Source organism: Nipponia nippon, unplaced genomic scaffold, assembly GCF_047370975.1.
Source record: "Nipponia nippon isolate SJK-2023a ecotype South Korea unplaced genomic scaffold, ASM4737097v1 scaffold_10, whole genome shotgun sequence".
Taxonomy (NCBI): Eukaryota; Metazoa; Chordata; class Aves; order Pelecaniformes; family Threskiornithidae; genus Nipponia; species Nipponia nippon.
This window is the reverse complement of record NW_028262291.1, coordinates 36,555,383-36,572,030: the sequence shown is the minus strand read 5'-3', so window position 1 is coordinate 36,572,030 and position 16,648 is coordinate 36,555,383. Positions and strand designations below refer to the sequence as shown.

Sequence of the window (16,648 nt, the reverse complement as noted above, 5' to 3'; positions counted from 1 at the left end):
CAGTATTTAACTACATGAGTGAAAGCACAAAGACATTTAGGGCTAAATATTGTATTATCTATGTAGTAACACAAAGCCACTAAAGACTACAATTACAAAAGTTCCATTGCATATGTGAGACTCGGAACACACAAGGTTAAGAACATCCTCATCTAGGCCCATCAGCCACTCCACTGCACGCTCCATTGGTGGCTCCCTGTGATCTGTGATTTAGAAATAACTGAAGCATCACTTGTTCCTAGAATAGTTGAAAGAGTCAAAGTACTCAAAAGCCAATAAGCAAGGCTTTAAGAGCAAACTGCCTGCTTTTCACCAGGTCCTGATGTTCACCAAGCCTGTGGTAAATATACTTAACAGAAAGAGTATGTTCCATAGACAAGATTGTTGTACTGAGACCTTCCCACTCATGAGTGCAATGATAAGGCAACACGAAGAGTGCCAAGGATGTCTTAACTGAACTGACTTTTGCAGGAAAGAAAAGTTAGTTTTTCTAGGTCTAAGAGGCCTTTATTTCATAAGCATTGTCTTTATCTCTTAAGCAGGTTCCAACTCTATCACCTAATGTACAATGTGAAATGAATCAGAAGTGAATCACAGAGCACTGACATCACGTGATCAGTGACTAAGCTACTAAGAACATCAATGACTTCTTGTAAACTCCCTGAAGTCTTCCAGTGGTTATCAAAAAGTAGCACCAAAAACAATGCAATGCAAGAAAGCATCAAGCAATTGCCAGGCAGTCTTAAGTGCAAAGCTGAAAGTCGTGGGTTGCTATACTGATATGCTACATAGAATTCTTCAAGATTTCTGCAAAGTGGATTTTTTGTGGTGTCTTAAAGAAGATGGTGTGGGGATGGTGTTATAAATGTCTGCAAAGATTATTAAAGCAGCATGTGATTTGAAAACTGGGGGAACTGATGTTCTTAAGGTCTCAAAGACCTTGATGAAACACACAGATATTAAATATGAAGGTACATGTGGGAGTACATGCTAGGGTTTAGTGACTGAACTGAAACAGCCACAAGTCAATGTCTCTGCCCCACCTGTGAGGTGCAGTACTATGAGATAACCTTAGAATGGCTAGAAGCAACCAAAATTTAATGAAATATTGCATGAGTATTTCATGGATACTTCCTGGAACTTCCCTTCACAAATAGGAAGCACTCTGTTCCCCTTCAGCTTAAAAGTTATGCAACACATAGTAGTCTTCTTACTACAGGCTTATTATTGCCACATTTACCTCTCTTCATTAAATCGATCACATTTGGTCAGAATCAGATTCATAAGAAGCCACCATCCTGCTCATCAGTTATGACACCATCACGGAGGGTCGGTAAGCAGATTCAACTTAAACTAGGGTGTTTACTTCTTGAGGTGGAAATAGCCTTTATTTTTTAATGACAGCTGAAAGTTCAGTTCATGGCAGAAATCAGGGCTACGAGCTAATGTACTCTATTCCCTGCTCCAATGCAGAATCAGCTTTCTCAAAGCCAGTACGCTTCAGACCCGGTTTAATTTGTTGTTGAAATTCTACAGCGATGAGGATTTCACAGCCTCTGTAGGTGACTTATTCCAGCACTTGAGCATCTCCATCATTAGAAAGTTCTCCTTACTGTCTAATCAAAGACTTCAGGCAACTTGGGCAGCTTAAGCCTATTATGCCTGGCCCCCAGCAGACAGCAAAAACATTCTCTTTCCCTTATCAATATATTTTCTCTATTTAAGGACTGCTTCCCTCGTCTCTTTTCTGAGCTAGGAAACACCGAATTTGTCAATGTTCTTCCTCAGAAGCCGGGTTTTCTACATCTCTGGTCAACTTTGATGTCCTTTTCTGAACTCTTTGCAGCTTGCACCTTTATAAAGCAATCCTGAATATAGTACTCCAGAGGACATATTAGCATCAGAGCCAGAATATTATTTTTAATATCCTGTACATAATACCTTTATATACATAAAATACAAATATATATGTAAAATATATATTTACATATAAAATATATATGTAAATGTACATATATAACATATATACATTAAAAAATTAAAATAAGTACACACATCCCTCTATGCATGCACTTATCTCCTTAGAGTTTCTGCAGTGGTACAATATCATTAAACCATTTTCAGTTTTAAAATCCATCTTCACATTGAGATCCTTTTCTGCAGAAATACTGTATATCAAGGACTTTACCATAATGTTTCTACAACTGATTACCCTAACCGTAGAACTTCGTACTTGTCCTTAGTGAAGTTTGCTTCATTTCAGATCATTATTTTAAGTGCTTAATATCTATTACAAATAACATAATTTAATTACAATGTCCTTACAAAGATGATGCACTAATTAGGTAAAAGAATTGTTTTAATTTTAGCTGCAGCAGAAAGCAGATGGAGTCTTGAGGTCTCCAGCTTGCATTTAATTCTATACAGGATGGTGGTGTACACCCTCATGCAACAAGAATGCTATAATGTTTAGCAGACAGCACCAAAATACTCAGGGAATTCCACTAAAGCTCCTTTTTTTTTTTTTTAATTGGCTTATTGTCCATGCATGCTTGTAACTATTGAGTGAGTCATACATAAATTTATTTACACAAGTAATTGGTCTTAGGAGGAAAAACTCCAAAACTAAAATGAGAACAAATCAGCACTTTCCAGAGAAGAAAGAATCATACTACTTTGTGATCAATCCTGCAGCAACAGAACCCTAAACAAGCCAAGTAAACACAGATGTTGGAAGAAACCCTATAAACTTGACGTTTCTCCAAGACTACTTCCCCCTTCAAACTCCCTACAGAATGGGGAGGGGGAACCCACTGCTGTTCCTCCAAATACTCATTAACAATGCAGATATATCCAAGACACAAGTAAGTCTAATATGCATCCAAAAAGGATAATAAGACTTCTGTGTGAGGGTAGAGAACATTAGGGGAGAAAAACCTCAAGGGAAAGCCATTACCCTCTCTCAGAAACAGCTTTTGGAAAGCTACATCTTGCAGAAAGAGCTCTGGGTGGGTAATTCTTTGAAATGAAAACAAGAAGATAAAAGCTCTTGTCAAGGGGAAATGGGATGATTTTGAGAAATTAAAATGTACTTCGGAGAAACCAAATGAAATGTGGGTGGAAAGCACTCCATTAGCCTTGGAAATTCAGATCAAGTACACAGAACAAGATAAAAAGTTAACACTCCCCCCCATACATTGTTCTACAGCATGTTTAAAATATTGATTTTAGCAAATTTAGATGAGAACTTTTAATCAAATAGTCTTTTTCTCCAAAGCCTACAAAACATAATTTGAGTGTTCAAGATTTTTTCAAAGCTTTAAATCATGATACTGGAGCCACGTGCAGCTTTTGAACTGCAGGCAACTCTTGAATAATTCAAGTATAATGCCTGGCAACACAGCTGTGCTGGCATAAGCACTGATGGATGAGACAAATGAGACTCCCAGAACAGAATCAGAAACTTCTGAGGCCGGTATTACTATCTGACCACTGAACCCAGCTGCACGCTTAGCACTTACTCATCCCACAATTGCAGTGTTTTATAATAAGCTTCTAACTGCCTGATTGATCCTGGGGCAGCCAGTCATCAGATCCAAGGAAGCCCAAAGTCAGCCCCATCCAAAGGTTCAAACTGTACCAGACCAGCAGACTCCAAGCTGCTTTCCTCTCAGGGACTTGAAGACGTTGCAGATCACTTAGATCCCAGTTCCTGGCCTTGATTTTCATGACTGACGCATGCTCCAACTCTACTCCTGCTCTAGTATTTCTGACTTACTGTTTCAGGTTTCCCTCCCTTATATACCTCAGCTTCCTAGTATTTGCTCTAACTTCTAGATATATTTCTGGAATGAGGGTATACAGAATCTCTGGTAAACTAGCTTCTAACCCAGCAGTTGGGGCATGCCTTCTCACACTGCCCCACCAGTGAGTAGGCTGGGGGTGGGCAAGAAGCTGGGAGGGGACACAGCCGAGACAGCTGACCCCAACTGAGCAAAGGGATACTCCATAGCATATCATGTTGTGCTCAGCAAGTTTGCCAGGGCTGCTGTTTCTCGGGGACTGGATGGGCATCAGTTGGCTGGTGATGAGCAATTAGGGGGTTTCACATCACATGTTTTTCTTGGTTTTGTTTGGGTTTTTTGGTTATTGGCTTTGGTTTGGGTTTTGTTTTTTTTTTTTTTTTTAACTTATTAAACTGTCTTTATCTCAACCCACGAGTTTTCTCACTTTTACCCTTCCAATTCTCTCCCCCATCCCACTGAGCAGGGGTACGTTAGCAGCTGTGTGGGGCTTGGCTGATGGCCCAGGTTAAACCACAACAGTTGATCCTTAGACCGAAACATCTCTTGTTCACCATGGACCAAAAGAACCAAAGTTTCAAAACAACCCCACAGCTTCACTCCCAACTTAAACCATACCTAATCACCAGGTAGCACTATCAAATATCTGCATACAGAAGAAGCTCCCCAATTGCTGATTCAAGCTAGCTGAAGTATGGCAAATTTTCATCAGAGAAACATTCCCACATGTGTTCAAGTGAAAGCTTTATTGGCCCTGTTACATCGGTTGGTCTAGCACAGAGCAAGTCTTATGCTTCCTAAGTACTGTTGCAGGGCATTTCTTAATATTACTAATAAAGATATCTGCTCATTTTCTATGTTATTCAACCTAAACAAGCACTTTTTTGTTTTAATTTATGCTTTTAAAAGAGTAACACTATATACTGGAGATCGACATTAAACATAACTGGTTCTCCCGGAGGAAGGGAGAAGACAGTCTCACCCATACCCAAAGTGAATATTTGGAAGGTGAATCTTTTTCCAAAAAAAATGTAAAGGTTAAAATAGAAAAGAAGTTCTTGACATCTCACACTTGTTCTCTGCCAGAGGAGTTCCGTACTTTGAAAGAAAGATATGGCATATCTCTCAATAATCTTTCATCACAATATAGGTGGCATGAGGCACTGAATTTTTCTTAATGTAACCTCCATATACATTTGAGTATTAAAACTGCAGTGTTTGGGGATTCCTAAAGTCATCTCCAATGCAAGTGTAATCTTAATAGCTCCAAAAAGGTACTCTCTTATCTTTGCCTTTTGCCAGCTGTTGTACTTGCACCTTCTTACCTCAGTAATGGGGGGAAAAAAGTGGTATCGTGTTTAGAAAGTTATCTTAGGTTTTAATCTCCAGTCTGTCCTGCATAACAGAAAGATCTACTGAACTATGTAACAGTCTAAGGGAAGCCCCATCTTTCTCAGACTTTTGAAAAAAGCAATGAAAAAGATATGTCTTCCCATTTGGCAATACACAGCAAAACACTGAAAGACTTCACACTAAAGCTTACACAAACCAAACCAAATAACATAGAAAGTAAAATGCACGGGGAAGCCTAAAGAACAAGTTACTTATTTCTTGCTTCAACTTCATACACAGATTCAGGAGAAGAAAGAATTAAATTCATACAACATTCTCAGGAGAAGGAATTATTTTCTATTGCTATCTAAGCTTTTTTGCATTGCTAAATAAAAGTTATATTGTTTTTTCTGAAGTTATATTTAGAAGTATGAAGACAGAATTTTCTATCATATCCCTGTCATAAATATAAGTAAATGGGAGACTCCTTTATAAAGCAAGAAGTCTAAGTTTTCTTAATTTTCTTTTATTACTTATTTCTCGACTTCAGAAAATTATATGGAAAATACTGAAGTCAAATTAGCTAAACAGAACTTTAATATATATAAAGATATCTAAAGTTTCTTTTCTTTGGGAAATTTTTTTTCCACAGATGTCAGGTTAAAAAAGAAATCTATTTTCATTTTGGTACAATTAACTTTAATAGTTAGCTAAACAGCACTTAGTATTCTCCAGAGCAATAACTACTCTTCTGTTCCCACAGTGTCATGCATTCTACAGAGCAGTAATGACTTCTGTTCCCACAATGTCATTAATTGATCATTAACATAGTTTCTGTTGCCAAGCGATACTAAAGTTTCTGCACTGTATTTGACCAAATCGCACCCAGATTACTTAAACACAATTATCAACAACATTTTAATACAGAACAATACCGTGAACAAACTTTAACTACTTTTGGGGGGACTGGAGACCTCAACATTCAGCCTAGGCTTCAGGGGCGAGGGGTGGAAGCCTGCAAGTTTGTGGAACATGAGAAAAACAAATGATTGTTCAGGCAAACCTAGCAGAAAAAAGTAAATCACCAGAGTTGCCTTCTGTGGGTGTACATACGCCTTGGAAGACATAACTGCTTTTGAGTCAGAATTCCATGTCAGAATTTGGTATATGGTAAATTTGCTAAAAGAATAAAAATAAACTCGGTACTCGAACTGTGCTTGTTTTACTAGTTATTGCATGTTTTAACTAGACTGGAAGAACATACTTATGTTAAGAGTAGAGTGGGTTTTTTTAGATAACTGAAAGGGGAAAAACTGGATAAAACTTTCAGATTTTCTGTATGTTAGAGGAGAAGATGGCTATGGTTCTCCTAATGAGTGAACTGTAACTTGCCTGTTCCATTGTTTGTAAAATGGATGCAATACTTACCTGGCTCTCAAAGAATTCCTAAGACTTAATACATTTTTGCATGATGCTGATACAAAAGTGAGCTATAAAAATATTATCAGTTCACAGAACTAGACAGGTCTGCTAATGTAGTTATTTTTTATTCTAAAAAACGTTAACTATGATTAACTTGTACAGTTTTAGGCAGGTAGCACCTAAGAGGCAACCAGCACCTTTGCCAGATTTCTGTTTTCTATCAACACAATTCTGTGGCATCTTTAATCCCGATCAGTCTGGAAGTGGTTTCCAGAATTTCTAAGGTTTGTTTACAAACATCTCACTTTATCACACATTGAGGCAACAAGCTAGTTTAGCACTGATCAGACGCTGCAGAACAATTTACATCACAACCTGCTCTTAGACCTAGCTGTCTAAGAGTATTATGACCAGAAGAAGTTGCAAATTGCACTAGGTCCACATAAATTCTATTAAGAACATTGCTAATCTTTGAGGTTATGATTTTTAACTTATTTGAAAAGTAGTCGCCATAGGTTTAATTTTTTTTTTTTTTAATTGAAGATTGACATAGTGGTATAAACAACTAACTCCACTGCAAACAGCTTATTGTGGCTGAGCTTCCACATAGAATTATGCTACATGTTCTGGGAAATCTTTCAGTTGCTTTCCTAAAGCCCTTTACTTACATCTCTCTTAGGAAACCAGACAGAGGTACACTGCATGGTGACATGCATTTAAAGATGATGTTTCATGATTTCTTTTTTCCATTGAGCACACTCATCTTGTCTAGCAGTAACTGAAGTGCCTGAATTGTAGGATAAGCATAGGTCTTTGTGTGCTACAGTAAACATGCTTCCAGTACTCAAATGTAAGAGGCGAATGAGTAAGATCTCACACTCAAAGGTTAAGAACAGAAATACCTTCATAATATTAAAATTTTGAGATCTTAGGGTTTCTGAGCTCTTAAATGATCCTCATATGGTTTTAGGAAGACACAAGTGTTTGTCTAAATTATGACTTTCAAGTGCACTCTTGGAATTGCTTGTTAGGTAGTTCTAAGTAATGTTTCAGGACTTTAGTGCGGACAAAGCAGGGAGATAGCAAATTGACACTATGCTGAAGAAACATTTTGTCCCGATTGCAACAGAGTTTTTAAACACTTGTAAAAACAATTTAAACAAATATTTTCTGTGGGCAAGGAAAAGGCCCTCTGACCTTACATGGTCTATAAGCTTGAATGCGTATTAAAATAGTTCATCGAATCTTTGAAAGGTGTATTTGTTTAAAAATAAGCACACTTAAACCTTACTCAAGACAAAAAAAAAAGGTACATTTATAAGATAAAGATAGACACTTACAGTCACAGGAAAGAAACAGGGACCTCTTACCATGCACAAACATATAGTGAAGAAACAAATAGAAAAAAATATCTGCTAGAATAGAAACTGACTTGCTAACACATAGTCAGAACATCAAGCTCACAGTAGCATGAGCATAGCCTAGGGTGAAAAGTGCTATGAACAATTATTATTTCATTTCTATAGTCAGCAGATACACAGTTAACAAATTAAGATATCCAGTGCAGTGAATACTGCTGACATATTTTTCATCTCTGATCTGTAACACTTTCTGGACTAAATATATGTTAACATGCATTATGCAGTCTCACAAAGATTACTATAAGAAGAACTAGCAAAAAGTAGGGCTGTGCTACTAAGCATATGCTTCCTGTGTTCTACTGAACTGTCAGCATTAAATAGTCAATATGGCCGTGGACCAGCAAATAGATCCTACTCTGTTGGTTTCAACAACAAAGCTGATAGAATAAGTGCCTTTACAACTAGCAAAGTAGGAGACAAAGCCATATTGACTTTCAGAGAACTGTCTGCCAGTCAAAAGTACATTCTTTTACAGGCATTTTATGTACTACGTAACGGAAAAACATGGATGCAGATGGTTGAAGTCACTCTTCTACTTACAATTCTACTCCAGAATCACAGTCACTAATGAAGATTTCCTCCAGAATAAATTATCTCCCTCCTGATGCTGTCACATTCCAAGCCAAGATCTATTAATTACTTCTTTGCTTCCCTGAACTCACAACTTCAGTCATCTTGTTGCCAATTGAACGTCTACCTTTGATTTTCTCTTTATGACCTTTCTGTTCAGAATTAAGCTCTCTGATGGAGAGGTTTCACTGAATCTAACATTTCTACACCCTCTGTATTTTCTAGTCTTTTCAGTCATCTTACCCTACCTCCTCCTCTTCCTCTCTATGCACTCTCCTCCCTTCTTTTATTTCTCTTTTCCTCCTATTACGACTTCTCTTTCTTTCCACACAATCACTTTTTCATCTTTAAAAGTTATTGTCAGCTCCACTTATATGCTACACTTCCCCTTTGTTTCTAAGGCAATCACATGGGATGCATTTACTTGTGCTCTACAGCTGCTCTTGTCAATCCAGATCATAGCAGCAACAGCATCTGCAGCTACTTAAAATGTTGAGAGATCTTCCAAGTCACGTAGAACATGTTTTGAATCACTGTCCTATATAACCAAATCTCTTCTCTTTAAACTGATGAGAGCGGTTTAAAGTCTCTACAAACCTTCGCCTAATCTTAGGACCAATATTCCTTTCTAAGACACTTCCTGCCTTCAATCTCTCATATTTTTCCTGAACTCTTGCCCCAGCTGACATCCTGGCTTTTCTGTTGCCTTTACTTTTGGCAATTCATTTGCAGGATGATTCATCTTACTCATCCAAATGCAGCCTTTCATGGACCTGAAGAAACCTCTACATTCAGCATCTCCTTCTTATCATGCTATTGAATAAACACTGGTGTAATGCTGATCTCTCAGATGTAGTGATCATCTACATGACTTCACACTACCTCATATGACCCTCGCTGTTTCTGTTTCCAAAGCACATTCCTATCATTCATCAGTTCAAGCTAAAAAGACCAAATTTGAGAGGTGAAAAAGCATACGGTAATCATCCCAAAGTAGATGTTTAAGTTAAACTGAATAAGCTTTCGGTCTTTTCTAAAAAAAAAAAAAAGGCCTCCTAACTCTTTACTTTTGGAATTAGCAGGTACAACACCACGATTGTAACTCACACTATTCTGTCCACATTGTCATCTTCTACTCAACACTGTTGTAGACCCACAGACAATGTAACTAACTCCAAGATCCAATCTTTGTTCCTTGCCTTCTTAGCATAGGTTTTGGATTAACTTGGCTCTCTGGACAAAACTTGTCTTTCTACAAAACATCCTGGAATCCATTTACAACACTTTGGCAAAGCTTAGCCTTCTCACTCTTCACTTCAACTTAGCATATCCCCCTTTCTCATTTCTTCCCCTTATCCAAACTGTAAGACAAATAACTTACACTTGTGTTCTTCACAGCTGTGTGTATTAATTCTTAATACCATCTTGGCTACACATTCTTGTGATATTCTCTGCATATATGGCAAAAGGCTGCCAACTTCCCCTTACACACCATTGTTGACAGCAGCCTCTCTTACACATTGTTTGGTTTTTCCAAACTTGTATAATTAAGTCCAGGAACATAAATGCAGCTGCATACTTTATACAGGAATTGTATTCGTAATTGTACACGTAATATGAGCAAGTGCAGTATAATATTAACATGATGCAGTATATATTCTGAAATGTGATGCATCATCATCTCTACTTAACTGCCTATTGTTCTCCTTAACCCTAGGCAGCAAACAAATCAAGGGCTTTTTCCAGAAAGTAAACATAATATACACAAAATAAATCTGTGCTTACATCTTAGCGGTTTCTGTATTTTTAATATTGAAATAAAACTTACTCAGATCATAATAAAGAATTTCTAGAATAATATACAAAATATCATAGGTCAGCATATCTGCGACTGAAGATATAACCTCTGTCTGAACAGAACTATTAGAGTACGGGGTAATATCTTTACGTTAGTACTATGCATGGGAAGAAACTTGCTCAGTCACTCAGTTTACCTGTAATTATTCAGCAACTATGCTTTTTTCCCCACCATTTTTCTCCCTACCCTCACCCCTCCTCAAACACCCAAATTAAAGTTTTTTCTATCTCCTCCTTTATTGGCACGATGATGTGAATAATTTTGGACAGTGTTTTTGTTGGTAGCTACAAGAACCTTCTTTAAGGAACTTCATTATCCAGGTTATCTACAGTTGTAACAGTTGCACTTTACAATTTATTTAAATACCCTACTGGGAAATTCCAACATAGCTTAAGAACACACATAATGTCATAGAAGATGTAGAAGTACAGACACTGCTATGAATTGCCCAATGAAGAGTCTAAATTTCTGCAGCACACATCATAATTCACATGCATATATAGCTGAACTTAAATGCAACGAAGACTTTGCCGCATATGCTTTGGGAATAGCTCATAGCACCAAAAGACACAGCATTAACAAACAGATGTACTACTTACAAGCAAATTATTCAGAATAATTTTGAGTGCCTTCAGTACTAACACATTTTAATAATATAAAAAATAAACACAATTACTAATGAAAAAGTTGGAAAAGGAAACTAGGGACATAGGGCTCAGGCAACAGTCATGCTTGTCCATATATTACAATTCTTATTGTAAAAAGACAAATGGATAACTGATAGGCTCAAAAAGGTATACAGTTGTGATTTTTGTTTGGATTCTTTCTGTTTTGTAGAGAAGCAACTTTAAATCTATACTGATAATGCAAGAAGCAATCCAGTGTTATTTCACCTAGTTTAAAAATAGCCAGGCTCATTTCAAAATGTTTAATCTAAACATGTTGTTTACACACATTATGAGAATATTAGTACAATACTCAAAATGTAATGATTACTTGCTAAAGTTTACCAAATTGGTACTTGAAGGAACAATAAAAAACATACGTAGAAGTATAGATGACTGGCGTTTGTCTTATTCTCTCAAAAAAAAGCAGTAATCACACTAATCTCTTAGCATATATTACACACATGCATAAACAGATCCACAAACCTATAAAAATATGCGGTCACCTACAGTATAGAAAATTCTCAGTTATGCCTTTCTAGTCCACTAATAAATCAATGTAATTCACTAGTAAGTAACCTAAATGTAGCCAGGACAGAAACAAATTAATACGATTTTAAAAACCTCCAGACACTCACCAAAAGACTGAATGCAGGTTTCAAGAAGATCTTCCAAAGTGGCCCCTTTGGCTAAGTGCCCCAACGGCACCATCGTGACCTGGGTAAGATTTGAAAGGCTGGGACAATGACTGATCGGCTTCAGCTCAAGTGCTGATTCAGGGGCAGTGCTGCATGCTTGGGCAGGTTGCCTAAAAGAAAGCACAATAGTGAAGTAAATACCAGAAGATCGAGTGGTAAATTTTACACTGCAAGGGAAAGGAGCAGAGATTTAAAGGACAATTAACTCCCCGTAGCTAGGGTGCTGAAAGACTTAACCCTCCCACTTAATACGCACACCAAAGAGACTGCTCAGTAAGTGACTTATTTTTTTTTCTGCTAAATGTGGATTGTAGAGCACACGTTATAGAGATCCTTGAATGATCTGTCAAAATTACCAGAGGTCTTGTTTCTTTCTTAAGGAGTTATGTTTATATTACTATTTCAGCACAAGCATAAAAACCCCTCAAACTAGGTAACAGGAATATTGTTATGCAGTAATTTACCACCACATATTTGTGTGCCCACCAAACGTAAAGGAGAAAAAAAAATTATAACTATAATCAAATATTACACACATTGGAAAATGCCAGACTAGCTTTATTAATTTCATTTAGAAAATCACTAATAAGTAAACAAAATATCAGTGCAACTTTATAGTGGAGTATTTCACAACTAAAAAAAAACAAACCAGATTAATTTGCATCTGTTCTATATTATTATTTCCTACTAAGTTGTTTTAAAATTGCATACATGACTAAATTAATGTCCTTAATAATAAAGGTAAAAGAGACCAAAATAAAGCATGTATCTAGTTTTAGGCTTGTTAGTTTGATCATACAACATCTTAGATTTCAAGAATGTGTATGTTTACAGATAACATTAAAGGATGTTCATTGTTCGCATACAAGTTTATAATTCTGTATGAAATACTAAATTTTATAAATTATAAATTTTATAAATTATTATATCAATGAAAAGTGCTGAAACATTTTTGCCTGTAAATAAAAGGAACCACTTCAAAAGCTGGCTTGAGAGTATAACCATGCAGTTCACAAAAGGGCAACAACCACTGCTGTTTCAATAAAACTTGGGTTTATTTCAGGGAGAATTTACACTCTACAGTCTTCCTAAACAAGTGACTCCCAGCATCTTTAAGATGCTATCTTAAGCTTTCATACAACTTTTCTTGGAACACTATGCAAGACTTTATTAATAAACTGACAGTCCTAGGAAGAAAAGGCACAGAAATTTATCCAGCGTGCATATTACATAAAGATAGGGCAGGTAAAGACACAAACATCCCCGTACAGGCACTCCTGGATGAAGCTGGAAATACGCATGCCTTATGAAGAGAGACCTGACCCTACCTCATCCCAGTGAATTTCAAGAGTTATCTTAAATTTCTGTTTCATCTGAATGCTGGGAAAGCCACGAAACTCCACCTGATGTCACTTATAACCCAACACTGACCCCAGGCCTCCATAGTTTCAAAGTCAAGAAAATACAGGCCGGGCCCTGCAGAGGTAGTGACCATCACTCGGCTCCTCCGTAGTTAAGCTGACAGCGGCTATGCGAAGAATGCCCTCTTCCCTTCCCCCTTTCTCTAAATTTCCCTCTTAGCTTTGTGATCTGACTTCCTGTTCTCATATAAAAAGAGCAAGGGCCTGATCAGCTTTCAGGGTTTTCTTTTCACAAGCTTAAACTCCTCTCCTAACTTTATTCCAGTGCCTCTTCAACACAGGGCAAAGGATCCTAGCAATGCAGTAGTAATAAAGCAGGAGTTACGGCAGAAGATATTTTAGGTCTTGGCAACAGAGTGTAGAAAAGCTGAAGTGTCCACACCCCCAAAAAAGTTTACAATAACACTGTGGCACACTTGGCAACACCGGACAGGCAAAACTCCGCCGGCGACGCGTCTGAAACTAACCATTCATTAGAACAGATCCTCTTGCAGCAGTTACTTGACATGAAAAATAGATTAAAGCTGTGCTGGGGGGTGGGACGAGCACCCTGCACTTCCACTGCACGCTATCTGGCGGTGGGGAAGGACCCACAGGCGAACGACCATCTGCTCGGGAGCGGACACCCGGGGCCGGCGGCGCTTCCCCGGCGAGGAGGGGACAGCCCTGCTCGCCGGCCCCGGCCGCAGCTCCTCGCCCGGCGCCCCCCGGCAGACGGCCGGCGGTGCCGCAGGTAACCGGAGCCGGGGCGAGGGCCGAGCCGCCCCTCCCGCTCAGCCGCCGCCGCAGCGTGAGGCTCTCCCCAGCCCGCGCTGCCCGACCCGCCCGGCGCACGCCTGCACCCAAACGGGGGAAGCACGATCCTCCCCCCACGCAGCCCTCCCGCGCTTCTTTGCCCCTCTCTTTCCCACCCGGGAGGGCCTCGGCCGGCCCCCGCGGAGCCCCCGCCGCCCGGGCGCCCGCCCCCGCGCCCCACGGAAGCCCACGGCAGCCCCGCCGCGGGGCAGCAGAGCGGCAGCACCGCCGCACCCCTCCCCACCGCCCCGGGCCGGCACCCCGGGCTCTCAGGCGCGGCGGCGTGCGGCCCCGGCACCCACCGCCGCCGCCCGACCGCAGCCTGCCCTGCGGCGGGGCACGGGAGACGGGAGCGGAGTAATAAAAGAGCAACGGCGAACTCACTGGTTTTCTCTCCTTTTCCCTAAGGTTCCCATGTCGGTGCCAGCCGCGGCTCCGCCGCCCGGCCGGCTCTGCCAGCAGCGCAGGGAGCGGGGCTACGCGGGGCGGAGGAGGCCGGGGGGAGCAGCGCGGCCCCGCGCATCGCCGCCTCCCGCCTCGCCGCTCTCCCGCTCCCCGGCTCGCCCCGGAGGAGCCTGAAACCAATTCAAGTCGGGCAGCGGCAGCCGCCACCCGTGACGAGCGCAGGCGAAGATCTTATCGGCAGAAGGAAGTTCTGAGCTACTGGGCTGCTCTTCTCTGAAGCCACCGGATTTACCAGGTACCGAAACACGCTCCCCGGCTCGCACCGCCCGGCGCTACAGCGCCCGCAACTTTTTCCACCGCACAACTTCGGCCCGGCAGGGCAGGACCCGCTCGGGGCAAGCCCGCTCCCCGCGGCGGCGCTCACGCGTGCCTCAGCAGTCGGCACGGCACGGCACGGCACGGCACGGCACGGCACCCCTGCCCGCCCGCCCGCGGCCCCCGCTGGCCGAGGACCGCCGCTGCCGGGGCACCTGGGAAGGTGCCGGGGCGGGGCGGAGGGCACAAGCGCAACCAAGCTCTCGACGGAACCGCGGCCGACGCCTGCGGTAGCACCGACCGCGGCCGAGCCCTGCACACACCCACCCCCCCCACCCCCCCCGGGTTACGTGACAGCGGGTGGGGTGGACCCACGCGCGCCCCGAACCGGCGCGCGCTGATTGGCTGGCTCGCCAACGGCCGGCGGAGGGGAGGGGAGCGGTGGGGTGTCAGGCGCGGCCCCCCCCGCGCCGCCACCTGCCGCCGGCTGCCCCGGGGCGGGCGCGGGGCCGGAGCGCTCCCCTTGGCGGGCGGGCTGCAAGTCCGCGGGGCGCGGCGGCGGCTGCGGAGAGGCCTGGCTGACGGGAGGGTGCCCAGGTCGTTCTGCTCCGCCTCGGCGGGACCGCGCTGCGCTCCCAACGCAGCTGGAAGTAAGCGTCTGCGCGATGCTGGGGCGGAGGCGCAGAACTGAGGTAGCCACATTGACGATTGTTATTTTAAAGCCTCTCTGCTTATTTGGCACCTTACGCTGTCCCTCCTGTTTAGTCACAGAGCAAGGAAAGGGGACCCTGTAGTTTTCACGGACCTTGTATCATAATGAGGGATTGCTGAGAGTTCTCCCAACTCAGCGTTGTCAATTCCTTCACTTCTGAGGAGAAATGACCAGGCAGAAAATCTGATAGGGCAAACTCACCCCATATCCTGTGACTTACAATTTGACCAAATGGTCTTTTGTTGAGAAATGCACTCAACGGAGCAGTACAAAAGCACTGGGTCACAGGGCACTTCGGCTGCTGCATTGTCAACAGCTTGAGAGTTCCATTTATGTTGTTAAAAATTGTATATAATGGCGTCATAATGCCATCGTGCCTCACACCAAGATCCAGACAGTTTTCGTAAGCTGTTTCTTTAAGACTAACTGGTAAGGTTCAGGTATTCAAAGTAATTCTGTTGACAACAACCAGGGCACATTTCTCTTTAGGTCTCCAAAATGACCAATTTTGCAAAGGACACAGCTCGCTGGCGCTTTCTCAGAGGCAGTGGTAACTACCATTATCACAACAGGAGCTGTGCAAACCTGACTTGTTGCTTTGCTGAAGACCTCCAGGTAAAAGGAAAAACCCTGCATACTCCTGGAAATCACTTCAGTGATTCAGTAGGTGATATTCTTCTGAGTAAGTTTTAAGCTGATTCCTAGCATAGAGCTTGAAGGTCACTGTGGTTTAAGAAACACAAATATATTAATATATATCCAAGGTCACAGGTCATGTGGTCTGTGATACTACCTGTAGCAATTATGTTGTTAAGCCAATCTCCTGGCTGAGTTGTACTTCAAGGAAGTACATCCCAGCTATCTTTGCTTTTTCTTTAACACATTTTCCTTGAGAGGTTCATGTGCATGCATACACACACAAATAAATGGAGGTTTGACAGAAACAATACTCTCTAGCTTTGTGGCCAGAAGGTAATCCATATGTAAATCTTACAGTACACAGTCTCATACAAAAATTCAATTGTAACTTATATGCCCACACAGCAGTCTGACATACTGATCCTTGAATGTGACATTCTTCAGATGAAATGGTCTCCTACTGTAAAGTAGATTCATGCCTGTTTGGTGTCATCAGAAGATCAGAGATTTGCTCTGTGGAAAGGCAAGATATTTCTTCTGTTCTCAGAGCTTCAATCAGTAGATGATTACTTTAAAATATAACTTATGATCC

General features: G+C 41.5%; 1 protein-coding gene across 1 annotated transcript in view; it reads right to left on the bottom strand.

Annotated features, from left to right (window-relative positions):
• Positions 1-14,505, bottom strand: part of RASGRP1 (RAS guanyl releasing protein 1) — a 43,904-nt gene extending 29,399 nt beyond the window's left edge. Inside the window, exons 1-2 of the mRNA XM_087746623.1 lie at positions 14,370-14,505; positions 11,710-11,879 (exon numbers count right to left, since the gene is read on the bottom strand). Coding sequence (XP_087602749.1) covers positions 11,710-11,879; positions 14,370-14,401 — 202 coding nt within the window. The 5' untranslated portion in view covers positions 14,402-14,505. The remainder of the gene's footprint in view (positions 1-11,709; positions 11,880-14,369) is intronic.
• Positions 14,506-16,648: the final 2,143 nt, after the last annotated feature.